General features: G+C 44.9%; 1 protein-coding gene across 1 annotated transcript; it reads left to right on the top strand.

Moving 5' to 3' along the window:
- The first annotated feature begins 858 nt into the window (after window positions 1-858).
- On the top strand, window positions 859-19,462 carry VWA2 (von Willebrand factor A domain containing 2). Its single transcript, XM_042806454.1, has 12 exons — window positions 859-961; window positions 2,860-2,993; window positions 5,058-5,167; window positions 8,545-8,739; window positions 9,103-9,233; window positions 9,933-10,065; window positions 11,819-11,874; window positions 12,727-12,834; window positions 13,666-14,247; window positions 14,539-15,090; window positions 18,233-18,355; window positions 19,114-19,462. The coding sequence occupies exons 1-12, from the start codon at window positions 859-861 to the stop codon at window positions 19,245-19,247; spliced, it is 2,361 nt and encodes a 786-aa protein (XP_042662388.1). The 3' UTR covers window positions 19,248-19,462.
- Window positions 19,463-19,952: the final 490 nt, after the last annotated feature.

The raw sequence follows: 19,952 nt of genomic DNA, 5'->3' as shown, positions 1-19,952 counted from the left end.
CTTCTATCTGTTTCACCCCCTTCTCCCTAGAGTGGGAGTTGCTTTTGCCCCTCTGACCACATGTTTCTGAACTCAACACATGAGATAACCAGCAAGGAGATGATCAGCTGCAAGTAAAGAAACCAGCTTTAGGAATTGGATGAGTATTCCTCTCCTTTTTATTTTTTTTTTTTTTCTTTCAGATCTGTCACCATGGTCCTCTTGTTGTTTGAGTCCATCTGCATTTTCCTGCTTCCCCAAGGCACGTTTAAAGTCATTGTTTTGCATCAGTGATTTCTGTCTTGGATGCTTCCCCACCTCTGGCTGGAGATGGTCATTCTGAGGAGCAAGAGCTGAATCAGTGCCTCTGCAGGAGGTTTATGGATAAGCCTCTGAAACAGAGTTTCACACAGAAGGGGAGAAAATAGTACCTGGAGAAACAGCTGTTCTGAGAATTCAAACACATTTAACGGATTTGTATGTGAAGTGTCTTAACTGATATCGGAAAAGCTGATGTTGTTATGATATCAAAAGTTCATACATTTCTCCAATGCAATTATTTGGTGTCTCCAGTGTTTGTGGCTGTAATCTTTGAAGCCTAAGCCTGTCCTAGCTCTCGTTCTTGTGCTGAATCCCTGCATGCGGAGAGCAGAGGTACTGTCCTCCCGTGCTCTGGAGTCAGGTCCTTGGCATTTTTCATGCTCTGTGTGTCCCTGCTAGAAGGAATTTCCTCCCATAGATACACTGCTGTGTCACCAAACATTTTTTTGCAAGTGTGAAATCTATACAGTGAAACAGTGGTTTTGCTGCTGTAGATTAAAGCCTCTATGTCTTTTTTTTTTTTTTTTTTTTAATATATAAAGGCAGTCTCTAGTGTTAATGGGTGACTGTCTGTTTGATCCCACAGTTTTGCTGGTGTTGAGTATACAAGAAATTCATGCTGACCAGGAGATAATCAGCAAGATCTCAGCTGCTGGCCAGTGTAAGTTTGCTTTTTAAAGCAAGTATTTTCTCTTGTCTGAATTCCTTTTTTCTTTTTCTTGTTTTACTTTTTTGTTTGTTTGTTTGATTACTGGACCCCATTCAGTCTGTAAAGTCCCCAGCAATGCTCTGGCAAGCACAGTGTTGTGGCTGCTTCTGTCCTAGCCTGGCTTTTCCCCTCATTGGTATTAGCTCTTCTGGGATGCCCATCTGCTCTGTTTTTCCCAAATTGATTATTTGCCAGCTGACTGGTGTTCCTGTCAGTTCCTTCAGAGCCTGTTTCATGCGATCCTGATTTAAAGAGCTGTGTTTAATTACAGACTTGATTTACAGTCAGACCTCTCATGTGGCTGATTTGTTCAGGCTGTAAAGCCAGCACCAGCCACAATACGGTGACTGGTAGGGGCGACTGGGCTCTGGCTGGCCAGCAGACCGTGTTCCCCTACAGCTCCCTTGACGTATGTGCAATTGGTTACTTATAACCTGTATCACTCATTCTCCGTCTAGTCATTCTTTTCTATTGTCTTTCTATCAAGTGATAAATTACATTTTTTTTTTTTCTATGCCAGGCATGCACTCCAGCCCTATCCCATAGCATCATGTGTCCAGCTCAAACTTTCCATCCTGATGTGCTGTATTTGGACATTTCTCACTGATGCACATCATCAAGAGCCCTTCGGTGGGCTGCAGACATCTTCCTTATGAGTGTCCTCAAGAGAGCTGCGTTGCTGCAGCTTTTCATCCCACTGAACTTCAGAGCAACCTGAAGCCCATTTCTCCATTCCAAGACCTTCCTGGGATGGGGGGCACAGCAGTTTTCTCTGTGCATGCTTAGGCAGGCAGCCACAGTCCATGACTGTGGGCGAGCACCCGGGGTTGCTGCACCAGCTCCTCCCCAGCGTGGTGCTCCAGGGCAAGGCTGGTTGCCCTATTGCAAAACCCAGCGACCCAGAAGGGAATGCTTTACAACTCTCAGTTACTTATAGTCTGGTATTAGAAACCCCTAACTATAAATACAGGTTTTTGCTGGCAGGACTGATTCGGAAAAAGAATAGTGATAATAAAATGATAATGGGGATAGAGAAAGGGCACAAGTCAGAAGGGCTTTTGTAAGGTTGGTGTGCTCACTGCCTGTATTGAGCTTCTGGATTCAGTTTCCCCTGAAATTGGTTCTGGTAAATACTGCAGAAGTGACTTTAAAATTTCTCTGTAAATGCTTTGAAAATTTCTCTTCAGAGTTTGCAGACTATGGTCTTTGAAAAAAAAAAAAAAATTATTTGTCAGTGAAATTATGGGTTTCCACTGCAGCGTAAGCATCTCAGGAACTTGTACTTGGGAGCAGTCATGTTTATGCAGGCAGGTGTGATACAAGGACACATCCCTGAAAACGGGATAAAAGGCAGGTTTTTGTTAAGTGTTCAGAGAGTTTGCGTTTAAAAAAATCAGAGAGTGTTTTGAAAAACACGCTGCAGATGAAACACATCTGGCTCCGCGGGACTCTGTGTACTTTGCAAATACTTCCCAGATTCACCTCGGTGCCTTGGGCTGGGAGAGGCCGCGGGTCCCGCCGGGCACAGCCGCCTCTCCCTGCCGCTCGCCCTCCGGCCCCTCGCTGGGAGAGCAGCTCTGCGGCTGATGATACCGCACTGCATCGGCTCATTGGAGTTGCTGCTCCCGTGCTTTCACCGAACTGCTGAAGCCAGGCTGGGGACCTGAAATCTAAGAGGAAAGTCCTGCAGACCGGAGCAGGAGTGCAGGCAGGCTTTGGGTTGTGAACACCGGGCTGCCCCAGTCTGTCCTCAGCAAGTCCGTTTGTCTGGATTTTCTGGTCTGGGCTGTCTGCTTCCAGAGAGTGAGACTATAAAGTGCAGTTTCACCGGGTACGTCTTTTTCTCCTAGTGATGCAGTGCTCGGCTTCATTAGATGTCCTTTTCCTCTTGGATGGCTCCTACAGCGTTGGCAAAGGAAGCTTTGAAAGGTCTAAGCACTTCGCAGGCAAGCTCTGTGATGCCTTGGACATCCGTCCGGACAGGGTGAGTGTGAAGAATGTCTCATTTTTGTTTCAAGCAGCTTGGAAATGTGTGGAAAGGCCAGAGATAATGTGCCGAGTGAAGTTGCAAAATTCAACCTAGCAGGTGCCATGGGGTCAGCGTATTTATTCAGAAAGATCCAGTGGAGGTTTGTGAAGCAGTGGGGTTGGAGGATACTTCTTGATTCTTCACAGGTTTTAAGCAGTTCCATTTGGTCTTGAGAAAAGACATAACCTTTCAGGTTAAAGATTGTGATTTGGGTCTTTTTTTACAGATTTTGATTTTTATTTGGATGCTCATAGATCAAAATGGTTGGATATTTTTGTTGTTTTCCCCTGGAAAGTTGCAAAGTTAGTCTTTGGGAAATTAATCACATTTTGTACAGAGGTAAATGATACAGTCTGCTTGCTCTGCTTCTCCTAGAAGATCTCTATTCCAAAATAAGCCAAAAGGTCAGAAGGGAAGGAGTTCATTTCAAGGCACCTGTTCAAGCTATATACTGAAGCATTTGGGGATCTGTATGCTGCCATAGGTCTCTAAGATATCACCGCACTCCCCACCTGCTAGTTGTGCAGTGTGCTTAATGCTGGTGCTCACCAGAGAGAAGAGCACAGGACTGGCCAGCTGGAGTCCAAGCAGCTGGTGTTTCCAGATACCCAGTATAAAACACACAAAGATAAACGGATAGGTGTGGCTATGCCAAGTTCATTCTTGTCCATTCGTATTTTGGACATTGGCTCAAATCAAAGTCTAATTTTGGGTGCAGTGTGTCTGCATGGAGTGATGGGAGCTGTGCTGCTGTAGCCACAGTCTGAGCTCCCTCAGGTCTTACCTGCTCCCTGGAACCATCCTTGAGACACCTCTTGGCCTGAATGATACATCCCAGGGTTTGTCTGAGGGGATTTCAAACCAGACCCAGCTGCAGTTCCAGCTGTGCATTCAGTCCCACATCACACTATCCTAGCCAGGTGCCTTGGAGTGGACTGGAATGATTGCTGTACATGATTCCCTGCCAGAGCCTTTCCAAATTAATGTCAGGTTTTTGGGGTAGGTTGTGGCAGAGACACAAGGTCTCTGCATAGCAGGAAGAGGAACCTGAGGCAGAACAGAGAGTGAGGCCCCCTGGTTCATCTCTGATTCTCCAGAGAGATCTGGGAGCAAAGGAACAGAGGTAGGTCTTGTGTTTGCTCTCAATTCCCATGGCAGAAATGCTTAGACTCGCACCTATAAACCTCCTCCAGACCAACTACCACCACCACTGCTCCATGTCCTAAAATGAAAAGCTGCTGCTCTGTCCCTGTTGCAGGGTCCTGTGGGAGCTGGAATCACCATTCCTCTCCATCATTTTCTCATCTAAGAAATCTTTCACCCTTCAGATCTCAGCTTACAGCCATACAGCACAGGAAGCTTTCAGCAGATTTGCAGTTTTGGTGGGTCATTTTTTTAAAACACCATCCTTTCCCGAGTCTTTCAGTTAATGCTCCCATAGACTGGACTGAGAATTGGTAGCCTTTTCACCTTTGAAGTTGGTCACATTCCATAAAATTTTTTATAAGGCTTCAGTGAAATGTTCTGGATGTATTGCCTAATACAGACAATTTAGTCTGCATTTTCAGGCATCTTCAACTATAGAAAATGGTTTTGGAGGAAGTAGTGGAAAAATAATTGGTTTGTGTTGCCTACTGTGCTCAATTCCAGAGGGAGCTGCTTTTAGTAGTGGAAAGATTACCTGCAGAGTGTATAAATGGCTTGGTATAAAAGGTGTTATTTATAAACTTACTGTCCTTGAGGCTACTATCTGCTCTGAATGGATAAATACAGATTTTGAGCTGCCTGTAACTGCAGCAGAGCCTCCCATTGTTTGCAGTTGAACTTTTTGGCCTTGTTTATAGCCTGTATAGGTAATGCTGTGGTTTGCGCTCTTTTTTGAAGTTCATTTAGAGTGACAGTGGCACTCTAGAGAAAACAGTTTGTCTCAACACAATTTAGTCTTCCCAAATCTGTAAATTGATCAAAAGAGTAAATCTCTCACAGATACCTTTCATAATCTTTAACCTTTTCCTTTAGGTCCGTGTGGGAGTGATACAGTTTAGCTCAACTCCCCACCTTGAATTCCCTCTGGATTTGTATCTAACCAAACAAGAAGTGAAGGAGACAATCAAGAGGATTGTGTTCAGGTCAGCTTATTTTACAGCTTTTCTCTTTTTCTGGGCTATGAATGATCTCTGGTCTGAGAGTGTTTTGAGGTCCAGACATCTCCACCTCTGATGTGCATACACCGATGTGATGTCCCCAGGCAGGGGGGTGGATGAACACCGTCCGTGGTCCATAATCTACAGTCTGCTTAAAAAGTGCAACCTAATCTGTCTTTGTCAGTGAAAGCTGATAGGGGAGTAAGTTTTCAGTGTCACACTATAATGTGTTAAATAGGGGAGAGTTTTCCATGACCCTCCTGGCAGGTTTTTCTGGCTGTTTGTGCCAGGTGGTGAGTTACATCCTTGTAGGGAAAAGCAAGTGTGGTGTTCCTGCATGGCTGAGCAAAGGCAGGATGGCATGCATCTTCATTTTTTGGTGGTTACAGTTTCCTTTGTCCTATGAGGTAGTGATAAATTGCTGGTCCCTGGATATCTGTGCATGTGTGTCTGCTGAATTCAAGAGGATTGGGTTTTCAGTTGGAAATCTTTTTTCTTCCTGAATGTTAAGACTTGGATGTCTTCCCACAACCTCAGGAAATGGAGCCAGAAGCCCAAAGAAGCACACTGTCCCTAGAGCCCCTCAAAATCCAAACTCTTCATCTCAGAGAAATACATTTGGACATACAAAGGATACAAACCACCCCAAAATAATACTTGTTTTGACGATAGATGAAGTACTGGTACAGTCTGTGGCTGTCTACTCTTTCTTTAGCTGATCTTCATTAGGGCTAAAGGTTAGCTCATCATTTCTCATGGATGTCTGCTGCTCTCAGCATGATGTGTACATATTGCAAGTAAATGTGATCACTTTTGACTTTTTCAAGCAAGATCAATTGGCTGGGTTTTGTTGTATTGCTTCTGATAAGTTTATCAAATCAAGAAAACCTCTTGTTTAATGTTACAAGAAAAACTTACTAGAAAACAAGATACACTCCTCTTTGGCTATTGCTTGAAAGTCTGTGAGAGTAGAGAAAGTGAAGCAGTGTTTGGTATCTGGAACTGAAATTCCTTGATGACAGCACATGGATACTGACAGATCAAACAGAAGTAATGACCTTGTGCTCAGCTGTTTCATCTCGTTTAAATGAAAAGCTGACATTTCAAAGTAGATAATAAAATAGTTACGGATGGATTCCAGTTGGCTTCTGAAAAAAATGGGTGTTTGACGTCTCGGTTGAGAGGCTCCTTGATGTGCTTCTGATGAGCCTTTGGCCAGTGAGGCATTTCCTGACTGCACTCCGTGCACAGAGCTCAGAGCACTTGAAAGGAGGCAGCACCAGACTGAAGTGAAGCTTTTGTGATTTATTCAGAGACTGTGGGTTTCTCTCTGTGAATCCTGTCCAAATAGCTTTTGAATTCATTGGCCAGTTTGAATTAAATGTGGCGGTAATGTCAGAAGCTAAACTTCTTATGAATTTCTTTCATACAAGTCAATGGCTGGTCACAGGAGAGAAACCACCTTAGTGCTGTTTCTGAGGAAAGGCAGCAGGTAAAGTCCAAATCTCCTTTGGCTTCAGAAAATCCTTATTGGAGTAATGACTTAAACACACATTCACTGTGTCAAAAACCAGTGAACCTCCAAATGCAAATCAGTAAGAAACTGAATTTAATGAGCTTTGGTGCAGACACTCTTTATTAATTTTTTCTAATCCTCAGAACTCTCATGGGCACAACTTACTGAATTCATAAGGATTTAGTCATCAAACTGACCGTGCACAATATATTTCCCCTTATGCTCAGCACTTTTCACTGAAGCATCTGACAGCTACTGACATCTGGTCAGGAAAAGGCAGATTTGGACGTGATATGAACACATGGTCATTGAGTGTGCTTTGAAACGGTGGAGTGCAGTGGAGGAAGTGCCTAAATGAAGTTTAAAGCAAAAAGGCCTGGCAGGTACTGAATTAAAAAGTTTCTGTGAAAATCAGAGAGTAGATGGAAAATAATGAACTTAAGCATGATCAGATGCTTTTCTAGCAAAAAGTAAATCAGGAAGCAGGTGAAAAAACAAAGGATGGATGTTCAGAAAGCAAATGGGATGTGTTTGTGTCAACACAGCCAAAGGAGAACATGATGCCTCCAAGAAAGGACTTGGTTTTGTTCCCTCTGGATGGCAATAAAAGCAGGCCTAAAAGGCAGTCATAGGAAGTGATTTGTAGCACAGCTCCTTGGACAGAATTAGGAGACAGCTGGAATTGTCTCCTTTGATTTGGTGGCTTAATTATCAACAGGTCTGGAGCATGTTCCCAGCGATCTGGGCTCTCTCTGGTATCAAATATTCAGTTGGGGACGGCACATTACAGATCTCTCATGTTGTACGGATGGAGAACTACCAAGAATGGAAGGGGGTGACTCATGTCCATGCAGGATTTACTCCTTTGAGACAAGCAAACATTTAGCCCTCCAGCAACAAAAAGAGATAATGTGTTGTAGACAGGGATCAAAGCTGGCAACAGCAGCTGAAGAACTTGCAGTGTAGGTTGCCCTTGGTTTTTACAGGGGATGAAGGGCTTTTGCCCAGTGTGTTGTGCTGTAGCAAGGCCTTAGCCTGGTGATGACTTGGTGGGGGGCGTAGGTGGTTGATGTGAAGTTTGAGTTGGCTGCGTCAGGTGGCTGGCAGCAGGGGCTGGGGTGCCTGGGTAGTCTAAGTCTCTGAGTGGGGGAGGTATATAGGGAGTTGGGGCATCTGGGGCTGATTTTACCCAGCCACCTTGGGATCCAGCTGCACAGTCCACCAAACCTCATCCTGCAAGACAGAGGTGAGACTGTCTTGTACCTCCACTCCAAGGTCTCTGTTAGGTTACCCATGGCTTTTACTTAAATAAAACTTCAATGTTTGACTCACAATGTAATCATTCCTGCCTCAGCCAAACAGAGATGGTAATTCTATATATAATTTTGATGACATTTCATGGTACCCAATCTTGAGTAGGCATCTCTGACAGTCATTTAAAGTTAAGTCATGAAAGCAGAGGAGGACAATCCCTGTCCCACAGAGCTCACTAGCAAGAAATAACAACAAGAGTAAATGTGCAGCTCACAAAAACAATCACACCTTCTCATTCCCCTCCTAGGCCTCTATGTATGTATAGTGCTCCCCTTTTTATTCCTTTCTGCTTTATTTTCAGCCACTCTGTGTTGGAGAGGAGGGAGATAAAGGTGAGTAGATGGGAACTATGGATAGTAAGATGACAGGAATGACAGAATTAGGCATCTCTCTGGATGTGTTCTGTGGCAACAGGCAGAAATATGCTAAGTTTCTCATTACCAGAGGGTGGAAATTTGAAAATCAAATGGTAAATTCAATAGCAGAAGAGCTTTGATTTCTGCTTTTTCTGATTTTATCTCCTTCTTTCTAGAGGTGGAAGCACAGAGACAGGTCGGGCTCTGAAGTACATTCTCCGTAAGGGATTCCCTGGTGGCAGAAACTCGAGTGTCCCTGAAGTCCTGATCATCATTTCAGACGGAAAGTCCCAGGGCAGTACTGTGGTGCCTGCAATTCAGGTGAAGGAGAGACACATCACAGTTTTTGCAGTGGGAATCAAGTTTCCAAGGTATGAAACTTTCTACAGAGTAGGAAATGGAGGCCCAGCTAGTCAAATGGCAAGTCCTAGTGAGTGAGGGATGGTCTTGTGCTAGATATGAGTTTTGGAAAGAGAAAAGGGGAATTTACATGGTAACACAAGCATGGAGGAAACACTAGTTTGGTGGCTGATGGAGGAAGAGAGTTGGTGAAGAAAGCTCTTCCACTGGGAAGAGCTGTGCTACTGCCTGAGACTAAACACACCAGGATCTTGAAAAGTGTTTGAAGGGTGTCATGGTTTTGCACCAGCTCTCTATTTGGTGCAGATGGTTTGTTCTGATACTCAATTCTTTGGGGATGACTAAGCAGTTGAACCCCGCTCCTTGCTCGGCAGGTGGGAAGAGCTGCACGTGCTGGCTAGTGAACCCACTGAGCAGCATGTGCTCTTTGCTGGAGATGCCAACGATGCTGCCAACGGCCTGTACAGCACCCTCACCGGCTCCATCTGCAGCACCACCGCTCCAGGTAACCCCTGTCCTGGCTCCACCTCCACGCCCGTGCTTTGAGCTTCGACCATGCCACTGAGTGAGAAAGAGGAGGCAGTGTCAGAAAGCATACAGGGGAATTAACAGGTGTTGTGCTTTGAGGTAACCTGCTTCTGATGCCCAAACTGGATGGCTTGCTTGCCTCTCCTACAGGATCCTAAAGCCTTCTGTGTCTTGGTTCACCTTTGAAAATAGGAATACTGGTCCTTGCTCATGTCATGGGGGAGAGAGGGATAAATACAGTTGGGTTAACTCTTCTAATGGACTTGATTGTGTGTTAAGGGGAGGCCACCAGGGGCTTGCAAGAGATAGAAAAGATAGAACTAGAGTGGTCCAGAGGTAGAAGAAAATCAAGTACGTTAAAAAAGAATAATCAAATATGTAGGGCACCAGAGGAGCTGAAAAGTTGTCACTGAACACTGAACACAGCAGTGCAAGTATTATAGCAAAGCAAAGAAGGCTTAAGAGTGAGCACCACAGAAGGTGAGGTAGGCTGGTGAGCTTGTTGACAGAAAATTTATCTTCTGGGGTCTCATGAAGAGCTGTTTGAAGTACTGCCGAATCTGCTGTTGGCAGGTAGATGAGAAAGACTAACCCATTTCAGAGTGGTTCTCCACTGTCACGTGGACTTTGTATTTTTAGGCAATTGATCCTAGTTTGGATTTGTTCTTTGCTATAGGCTGCAAAATTGAATGCCACCCCTGTGAACGCAAAACTCTGGAGACGGTGAAAGAGCTGGCTGGAAACTATGTGTGTTGGAAAGGCTCAAAACAGTCAAATACCGTGTGGGCTTCGCTGTGCCCTTTCTACAGGTGAGTTGGACGCCCACACCTCTAAAAGTGAGTGCGGCTGAGAGAAGATGAGAGATACAGTAATAAGGTTTTTATCTGACCTTGACTCTTTGATGGGATGAAGATCCCTCAGAAGACTGATGCAAACATAGTCTCTAGACCCAGGAAGAGGCTTTCCCTGCTCTGAGCATTGGCTGATCTGAGAAGTAAAGGGTGAGAGGAGGAGCTGAGACAAAGAAGCAGCTCAAGATTAGTCCAAGAGCACCATAAATATTATAAATTGAATTGGAATTCGTTTCCTAGCTGTTGAACTGAGATGCTTTGAAGTTTACATCTCTGCACTGACTCTATGCTGCAGAGGGTTTCTAGATCTGGCCCCCTGTGTTGGTGCTAGTTCTGGTTTTGTCCACACAGACTTTCTTTCATTCAGAGAAGCCTCTTTCCTTTGCTTGGCTGCCCTGGGGGGCTTGGGAAGGACTATGCTATGGAGAGGCTCTGGTCACTGGCAGAAAATACACCCAGTCATAGTGGGGGTATCACTGCCAAAACTGGGATGCACACAAAGAGCTTCATTGTCAGGTCGATGGCAGTGAGCTGCATGAGGGAAATGTCCTCTTTCCCAGGGAGGGAAGACTGGAGCTGAAAACCCATAAAGCATGTCAGGTCCTTCAAATACTATTGTCACTTCAGTCGGTACAGTGGGTGAAATGCTTTAAAAATTAGCTGTGAAGGGAAAAGGCAGCTTCGTGGTCTCTTTGCTGATAAAAAGAGCTGAGTGAAAGTGGCGTACAGAAATTGGTATGGGGATTGGTTTTCCTTTGAAGAGGTGCTTCATGCGTTTGTTTTAATACCAGGCAGTCAGATTAATGTTTAAAAATCACCCCCAGATCTGGGCTGTGCATTGATGGCCTGCTGCATACATATACTGGAGGATGATTGTTTGGACAATTTCAGACATGTCCTAATGGCAGTGAATGTTTCCCGATCCTTGTACCTCAGAGACAACGTGGGAAAGTGGAGCAGCTCGTGGCTTGCTTACAGCATTCCAAAAGCAATGGTTTTGGTCACAGTTGCTGTGAGTTTGAGCAGCCCTAATGCAGAGCATTGGAAGATTAGCAGTGTGATGAAGCTGCAGGTATTAGAGAGATAAAAACCTGATTAACAGGGATGAAAGTTTAAAGCAGAAACCATCTCGTTGTCAGGCACCAACATTAGCTGCCTTCTTATGTGTGGCAAATATACACTCCTGCTCGAGGTTGTGGGTTTTTTCATATGATTTTAGGGCAAGGAAATGTTGGAGAAAGTTGAAAAATCCCACAGGGAGGCACAGCAGAGGACCAAGGATTTCTTCAAAGTCTAAACCTTCCTTGTCCACTAGTTGTTAAAGCTGGATAAGTTAGATACTAGAATTAATACTGAGTAACAAATTCTCACTGCTGTAAAATTTTCTTTTACATTCTGATTTAGAGCAAAAAGTTTAACATCTCTTCGGTGGCAACTAAAAAAATATAACCAGTTTGAGCTTTAAAAATACATCCATTATCTATAAATGTAAAACATTAAAGTAGAATTCAAAACTGAAAGAGTAGATTTGATTAAATTATGTTTCTTCTTTTGCCAGCCCACTCAGAATGGACATTTTCTTTTGAAATACTTGTTTGAAAAATTGCATTTTTAAAGAAAAAGTTGTTCTGTTTAAAACACAGTAAAGTCAGCCTTGAAGGTACCTTGTTAATCTTTAAATTCATGACATGTTTTATTCTTCCTGTTTCAGATGGAAGAGAGTCTTGATAAAACATCCATCCAGATGCTTCCGAACTGTATGTCCAGGTAGGACTTAGCATTTTTAAAAATTTTATTTACAAAGCAGGAAGGGTAATAACTAAAGCATAAAAAGATGGGGGTTTACTCTCATTTCTAAAAATTTTGTTCTGAGTGAGAGATTGTGATCCTTAGCAAGAATTTGATATTATGTCCTGTTTTGTTTTTTTTTTTTTTTTTTCTCACAAGTATCTATGACCAGAGTTCTTTTGGGTTAAAATATCTCCCTGTCATTTCTCCTTCCACTTGAGGAGCCAGTTAATGCTCATCTGCTCGTGTTCCTGGGGCAGAGACCTGCACTGCTTCCCAGTGCCTGCGGGGAGTTGCTGCTCTCCAGCTAAGGGCATATGCAGTGGGATGCCTCCACTCATTCACCTGGTACCATGAATATCATCAGTTTAGCAGGGAACCTGACACTTCCTGATTGCCAACCTGGTTTTGTGATGGAAAATAACTATGGTCCTCAAGTTCTGCCCTTAACCCCATCCTTTTGGTGGTTCAGATGACAGCGGCTTTATTTTCTTTGTCAGTACAACATTGTCCAAGCATCAGGCCAGACTCAGATCCCTTCATTTCTGGTGTAAATCTGGAAGGGCTGCATGACTTTTAGCAATTCTGTACTTATACAAACATAACTTCACTGATGTCATTTCAAAGGAAATGAAGTAAGGTCACAGTCTGGTTTGTCACCTTCACCACTGCACTGGGTGCACGTGGCCCTGTACTAGTTCAAATCCTGCAGCAAGACAGGCAGAGGTTTGACCCCTTTTCCGCTAATGGTGATGCTCACACTGGCACAGGATGGGAAGGGGGCAGGTTCCCTGCTGAATCCCTGTCTTTCCTTTCCCTGGTCCTGTTTAGACCCTTGTGACTCCCAGCCATGCCAGAACGGGGGCACGTGTGTCCCAGAGGGACTGGACAAATACCACTGCCTCTGCCCGGTGGGGTATGGAGGAGACATCCACTGTGGTAGGTGTGAACCTGTGCTCTCCCTCCTTCCTTCTTGGCTATGTCCTGCCTTTGCGGTGCCCGTTGCACGGACATAGGGACAACTGGGTTTGGGCTGCAGCCTTTGGGGTTTTCTCCTGAAGATAGACTGAGTTTTCTCTCATGCTGTTTGTGACTGGGTCTTGCTGCTCAGAAACCTTGTGGATACAGAGGACACCAATACCGATAGTCTCATCCTGGCGTGGCTGCCTTTGTTTCTAAACGCAGGTGCTATGTGAGCAGGAGAACAGAGAAACTGGGAGAGACTCATAGGTAATGCCTGTTGGTCCCCTCCCTGCGCACGTGGGCCCAGCAGGGACTCCTGATTTTGAGGGTTCAGTGTAAGAAACCCAAGAAGGTTCTGATCTTCAGAAAATGCTTTGTACTTACTTCTCCCAGAATCAAGACTCCCACTTTAAAGTGTCTCAGAGTGTTACAGATGAGGGTCTGGTGCTTGGACTCTCTCCCTTCTCCAATACACTATACTAAAAGTCAAGAGTATTTTCCCCGGAGTACTAAGAGAGTGAAGCTGTAATTTCTAATTTGAAGCTTGCCATCTAAAAGTTCAGGAATCCCCCCAGACTCCCATAGATATTTCCTGTTTCTGAAAGGCTTATGTGGCATCTGAGCAAAATAAAATGCACTCCTGACACAGTTGTCCTCCAGCCCATGACATGTCTGGCAAACCATTTAGGTTACTGGAACACAATATCCCTTCTCCACACCACAGGGATTCCAGCAGGCCCCAGCTGAGGTGCCTGGCATGCTTGTCCTGATGTACTGCAAATGACAAATTGCTGTCTCCCTTTTCAGCACCAAAGCTGAGCCTTGAGTGCAGCGTGGATCTCCTTTTCCTGATGGACAGTTCGGCAGGGGTCACTCTGGAAGGGTTCCTGCGCTACAAAGCATTCCTCAAGAGGTTCCTTCAAACAGTGATGGGCCAGGACTCACCAATGAACATTGGGGTGGCCCAGTACGATAATGATGTCAAGATACCCATTGAAGTGGGCCAATACAAGGATGCATTCAGTCTCGTGAAAAGCATTGATGCTTTGAATTTCAGTGGAGGAGGAACCCTGACAGGCAGAGCCCTGCAGTACATCGCACAGCATGGTTTTCGGAGCACCCCAGTCTTTGCAGATGTGCAGGATGACCTTCCACACGTGGTTGTCTTGCTCACTGACTCCAAGTCCCAGGATCCAGTGGCAGAAGCTGCTAATCACGCAAGGGACCGAGATCTCTTCTTGATCGGTGTAGGCAGCAGCTTCATGAGAGCAGAGCTGACCCAGGTGACTGGCAATCCAAAGCAGACAATTGTCTACTCGGACCCCCAGGACCTGTTCAACAGGATCCCAGAGCTGCAGAGAAGAATCTGCACTGTGGACAATCCTGAAGGTAAGACTACAATATGGGCACTGTGGGACAGGTTTGTCAAACTATGAGGAAGACTTCTGGACTCACTTGATTTATTTGTGTCAGTCACAGATCCAGGGAATAACCTTCTGTCACTGCTTTTTATGATGGATCTCTATATATCGATGCAAAAGGCTCATAGATCATCCTTCATAGTCAGTGATCAGCAGTGATGAATTTTGCCCACTATTTCCCCACCCTGGTTTTTTTTTTCATCAGAAAGGAGTACATACATATTCTGAAAAATACCATGTTTGCCTTCTTTTTTTCCAGGATGCCAGGCACAGTCTCTTGATTTGGCATTTGTGGTGGATGCCTCTTCTGGAGTTGGCCTGGAGAATTTTCTGTGGCTGAGGAGCTTTGTCAGGAGCAGCTGTTTGCACTTCAGGATCAACCGGGATGTCACCCAAATTGCTTTTGTGATTTACGGCAGCAAACCTCACACTGTGTTCACTTTGGACACCCACACAAGCAATTCAGCTGTCCTCCAAGCCATCAACCAAGTGCCTTTCCTCGGGGACTCAGCCTCTGCTGGCAGTGCCCTGCTGCATGTTTATGGTGACGTGATGACAGTGCAGAAAGGAGCAAGACCTGGTGTCAACAAGGTGGTGGTGCTGCTCACAAATGGGGGCAGCATGGAGGATGCAGCTGCCCCAGCTCAGCAGCTGAGGGACAACGGCATCTTGGTGTTTGTGGTTGTCGTTGGGGATGCACAGAGGGACACGCTGCTGAGGGTTGCTGGCTCTCGCAACTACCTGGTCCATGTCTCCTCCTATAAAGACCTGCAGTATTACCAAGACCTTATCATTGAAAGAATCTGTGAAGGTGAGAGAACATCCCATCCTCGCTCTTTATGCTGGTGCCACCAGCCGCTGTTATCGTAGGTCTCCTGATGCTTTACTGAGAGAACTCAATACTGTCTTTTGCATTTTTCAGTTGGGGAAACTATGGCATAGAGATCTGATGACTGTCCAAAGCAATTCTATAGGAATAGGAACCAGTTTTCCTGAGGTTCAGTCCAGTGGGTGAGATTGGGTTTAGTGTGATTGGCTCTTTCCGGCCCTGCCAGGTCTAGGTTCTGTCTCCCCTGAAAGAAAAATAATTTTGGTCTTTTTTTGACGTTGCTTTAAACATGTAGAATTTGCTGTGCATTATTGTACCCCCTGCAGTGCTGTAGGAGAAGCTTAAGAGGACAGATTCCTGCAGCCAGCAGTGTTAGTTCCTGAGTGAGGTCTCTGCTGTCTTGTTCAACAGGTTTGTGTGCAGCTGTTTGCAAAGCGATGGCTCTGAAACCTCATCCCTCCTGTTCCTCCTTAGTGTCCCGCTACTGAAGTTATCAGGCAGGCTCTCAAGATTTTGTTTGTGTTGAGCAGGATTTAATCTTAAAATGAGAATCTGTTAATTTTGAAGCTTGGAGACTGTTAAATTGAGGCCTTTGGACAACTTGTGATTAATTTTGTTTGCAGGACTAAATCCTTATCTCCAAAGCGTTCAAGAGGGAAGAATTTTCAAATATCCATGTAAAAGCTTATGTTTGGGGGGAAGAAAAAAAAAAAGGTGCACACTCTTCAAAACTTTGAGTACTGAGGGCCAGTCTCCAGCTGGGAAAAAATTGACTCTGATACCAAGTCTGAAACACTTGCAAGCTGAGTGTGAGTGGCTATGTTTGATGGAAAACAGCTTTCAGAAAGGGCTGTAGCCCTGGTTGCAGACATTGGTGGTGGTGAAAGTGCTTCTACATAAAATGCCATGCCTTGTTTCTCATTCAGAATAGTCCGAGTTTAACATCTAGATTTTTGCTTTTACTGTATTTTAACCCATTTGTAAAATTAAATGAAGCAGCATGTTGAGCTTCAGCACAATCAAAAGTCCTTTTCATCTCTGGGCATGCCTGTGGCTCCTTCAGGGTTAGAAAAAACTACAGCACTGTCTCTTTGGGGTGAGGATCCAATCTCCTGGTAGGCTCTGCAGATGGTTGCTACCTGGAGCTTTTCAATGTGCTCCTATTGCAGTGGTATTTTCATCTGTGTTATTATAAAACCAATCTACTGTACCATGAAATTAACTACAGTGCCACGGATGAAGGGGAAGAGTTGGCAAGGTTCAATGAGTCAGGGTAATAACGTATCATTTCCTGAGACTGAATTGCTGCTTTCATTTCATGTGCAGGTAATCGCTATTTGTACTAGATAGGCTGGGACCAAGGACGATGTAAAGATAAGCCTTTCATTCAGTCTTCTACTGCAAGGCCAAGACTCAATAACAGAATCATTGTCTGTGAAGGGACTTTAAAAAATTTATGACTCATGATAAAAGTATGTGAAAAACAGGCCCTGCCTCTGGACACCTGAAATATTGTATTTATTCTGAGGCTCAGCTGAAAAGAGACCAGAAAAAAAATGATCCAGGCTCTAGCAGAAAAGATCCCAAGCAATAAATATATATGGATCTGATTAATGGAAATACAGACTTTTGGGATCATCAAAGGGTATAATCCCTGAAGTACAAGAAGTTTATTTAAGATTATACTGTGTTAACAGTTGGCTTAAATTCAGAGAAATGATGTCTGGGCAGAATAGCAAAATACTCCCAAACAGGGACCATGAGGTTATGCTGTGGGGCAGCAATGGAGGGAAGTAGTGGAAATATGGCATGTGTAGCAGAGCATCATAGAAAAGCTCTCTGGGGAGAAGCCAGCACCTGGAGGCCAAGTAGCGGGTCCAGGCTTTTGTTGCCAGAGTCTCTACCACCCTAGGATGAAAGTGAAAGCACCTGTTCCTGGGGATGCAATCAGGCAGGACCCCATCTGGGATGGCTCTTGACAACAAAAATGTCGTTGGACCCAGCTTGGCTTCATACAAAATCAACAGGAACTAAAGATTGAGATGTCCCAGATCTAGGATTCAACTGTCAAAAAAATGATTTTGAGAGATAGTTTTGCCTTTCTTAGGTGTTAGGTTGACAGTTGATGTGCAAACTCGATGTGTGAGAATGAGTACAGTGTGTGGTAAGCTGTAGTAACTGTCCTGATGGATAGTGATAGAACTTATATTCTTTCCTTCTCCCCTCTTCTCCTACTCTATCTGTATGCTTTTTCTACCATGGAGCAAAAGGCAGGGCTAGGAGGTCCAGACATAGTTGTTCAACAGAGGAATTTCACACCCTTACCAACGCTGTGATGGAGTTGCCAGCAGACTGGAAGCAAATTCCTCTGGGGTGCTGCTACTTAACCTAACATATTCACAGCAAGGCAGCATGAAACGCTGCCAGCCCTGCTGACAGCTCGGCTCTGCTGTGTTAAGAGGGTTGGGAAAGCTGTCACGTACTTCACAAGAACAAGACTAATAACGACTTGGGCCATGGTTGCAGGCTTTTCTCTCAAACCTCCTAGAAAAAAGCCCATATGTTTTTCTTGTGTTGTTTTCCATTTGTGCCATCCCTGCTTCCCACCTGACTTCTTGCCTTTGCCCCTCTCTGGTGGAAACTCTCCAGGACAAAGTGGGGTTTGAACTCCCGTGGCATTTGACATTGTAAACTGCTCGGAGGAGGGCGTGTCTTGCTCTTCATTGGCAGTGTCTGGATGTAGGGGCCTTAGAGGTGCTCATGGGTTTAGTACACAGCTCTGAAGATGCTCCATTTTGCTTTTCTTTGATATGCAGCCTAACATGATGCCACTCCTTTAAACTCTATTAGGAATATTCTCCTCCAGATTAGAACATCTAACAAAGCTGTTCTTCTTCCTTTTCTGTAGGTTAAACACAAAGGAGTTTGTCGTCTGTGTCAAGACAGGGTGGTGAGCTTAAATCCTCTGCCATGTTTCCAATCCTGTTAGCCCTATATTACATTTTTTGATGTCTGGGATATATAGTTGCTGTTATTTTTGCATCGTTCCTGATGGACGCGGCTCCTAGCTATTAATACTCTGTAGATGTGCCTGAGCATGTTGTTGTTCTTGTGTTTGTTGCAGAAGCAAAAAGCCCCGTGAACCTGTGCAAACCCAACCCGTGCATGAACCATGGTGTATGCATCCTTGGGCCTGGGAGCTACCGGTGCGAATGCCACGGCTGGGAAGGACCTCACTGTGAGAGCAGTAAGGATCAGCAGATGGCAACCATGGCAGATGCCGTCCATTCTGTCCAACCCCTCTGAACAGATCCCACATCTCCACCTCTGCCTCAAGCAGAGATGTGGCTGTAATTGTTGGACAGCTGTTTGGTGGCTGGGTCTTGGTGCTGACGTGGCCTCTGTCACACAGAAAGTGGAGAGGTTTGGGCTGCTGAGGGGAGCAAGGGCTTCTCTCAAGAAGCTGTGCCATGTTTTACACATTCATTAAGCGAGTTGACTGTGCAGGGACCCCAAGAAGGTCTAATAATTTTGGTAATCTTCTTTCACTCTGTTCTTTTCCTCTTTTCCCTCTGTCCTGCTAGAAGAAACAATCCCTCCTTGACTCCTGAGGCAAAAAGCTCTGGCTCCATTTTAACGGGTGGGAGCTGTTTCTGTTGGAGTGTGACTCCCTCTCTATTGCTCTCAGTGCTTTCCATGGCGCAAAATCCTCCCCATTGCCTTCCTCCTCTTCAGCAGGGGAGAAATGGCCAAGAGGTCGTAAACCTCTGGCTCCCTAGAGGTGGTCCTATGCCCATAGTGAGAAGTTCTCTATTAAGTAGGTTTCCCCCTCGCCCAATATTGTGCTCTTTACCTGAGCCCAGGAGTTCTGACTTCCACCCCATGGCTCTAACATCTGTCAGCTAAGGCCAAGAGGATGCTTTCTGGGTTGTAATGGACTGAGCATGAGCTTACCCCTTCATCCTAAAGCCCTTATCCCACGTCTGTGCTTCTCTTCTGCAACAGGAGTTCTCCGGGGCGATTCTCCAAGATCCCCAGTCCTTCCTCCACACTCCCACGTGCAGTGGAGTCCAAGGAGTTTGCAGCACTTCTCCAGAGCCCCCCAGCACACCAAAAGGCACGTGGATCAGAGACACTGACACAGATGCACTGAGTGCCCCAGTTCTCCATTCAGGATTGCTTACTGCCACTCACAGGCATGATCCAGCAAGCCACCACTGTTCTTGGCAGTGATTGAGTCAATCCAGCAATGGGACTGTGCTGAGGCTGTTCCCAGTCCCTCCACTGCACAAACTGGGCTTCCCAGTGCTCTCTTTCTTTTTTAATTGAAGTAAATATTTGTGTTAAGTATTTATTATTGGCATTTTGCATTTCCTCATCCAAACTCTAGTGCCATGTGATTATCCTTTTTTTTTAAACAGATGTCTTGAGAGATCTTTGAGTTAGTCTAAAAGTATGTAGAAGTCTGGGCAATTCTGGAGCTCCCGCTGAAGGGGTATAACATAAATTATGCACTGGCTGCCAGGTGCTGGAGTGAATGGCTTGTTACACACAGGAAGACGAGGAAGAGGAAGGAGAACTGATTACAAGCCTCTATTCTGTTTTTTAAGTTGTCCATTCTGCTTTCTTCTCTGAATTGATTTGGAGTGATTGAATATGATTCAGCTTCATGGGCATTTTGTAGCCACGTATTTTTAACAAGGAGAGGTGTGAAAAGGATTGGTTTTTCAAGAGCATTTAATGGTTTATGCAACTACAAAGCAGAGCTGTGACAGTCAGTATGTGTTGCTGGTTTTAGTAGGTGCATCGACTGTTTTTCTTCTAGATTTGACCCAGGTCAAATC

This window comes from Tyto alba, unplaced genomic scaffold (genome assembly GCF_018691265.1).
Source record: "Tyto alba isolate M040663 unplaced genomic scaffold, T.alba_DEE_v4.0 Super-Scaffold_1, whole genome shotgun sequence".
NCBI lineage: Eukaryota > Metazoa > Chordata > Aves > Strigiformes > Tytonidae > Tyto > Tyto alba.
This window is presented reverse-complemented; position numbering and strand designations above follow the sequence as displayed.

Excerpts from the sequence above, each read along its gene's own strand:
- VWA2 (XM_042806454.1), top strand. The coding sequence starts at position 859 with ATGGGTGACTGTCTGTTTGATCCCACAGTTTTGCTGGTGTTGAGTATA. Across the intron at positions 5,168-8,544 it reads ATCAAGAGGATTGTGTTCAG|AGGTGGAAGCACAGAGACAG; the intron begins GTCAGCTTATTT and ends CCTTCTTTCTAG. Across the intron at positions 18,356-19,113 it reads AGGACCTCACTGTGAGAGCA|GAGTTCTCCGGGGCGATTCT; the intron begins GTAAGGATCAGC and ends CTTCTGCAACAG.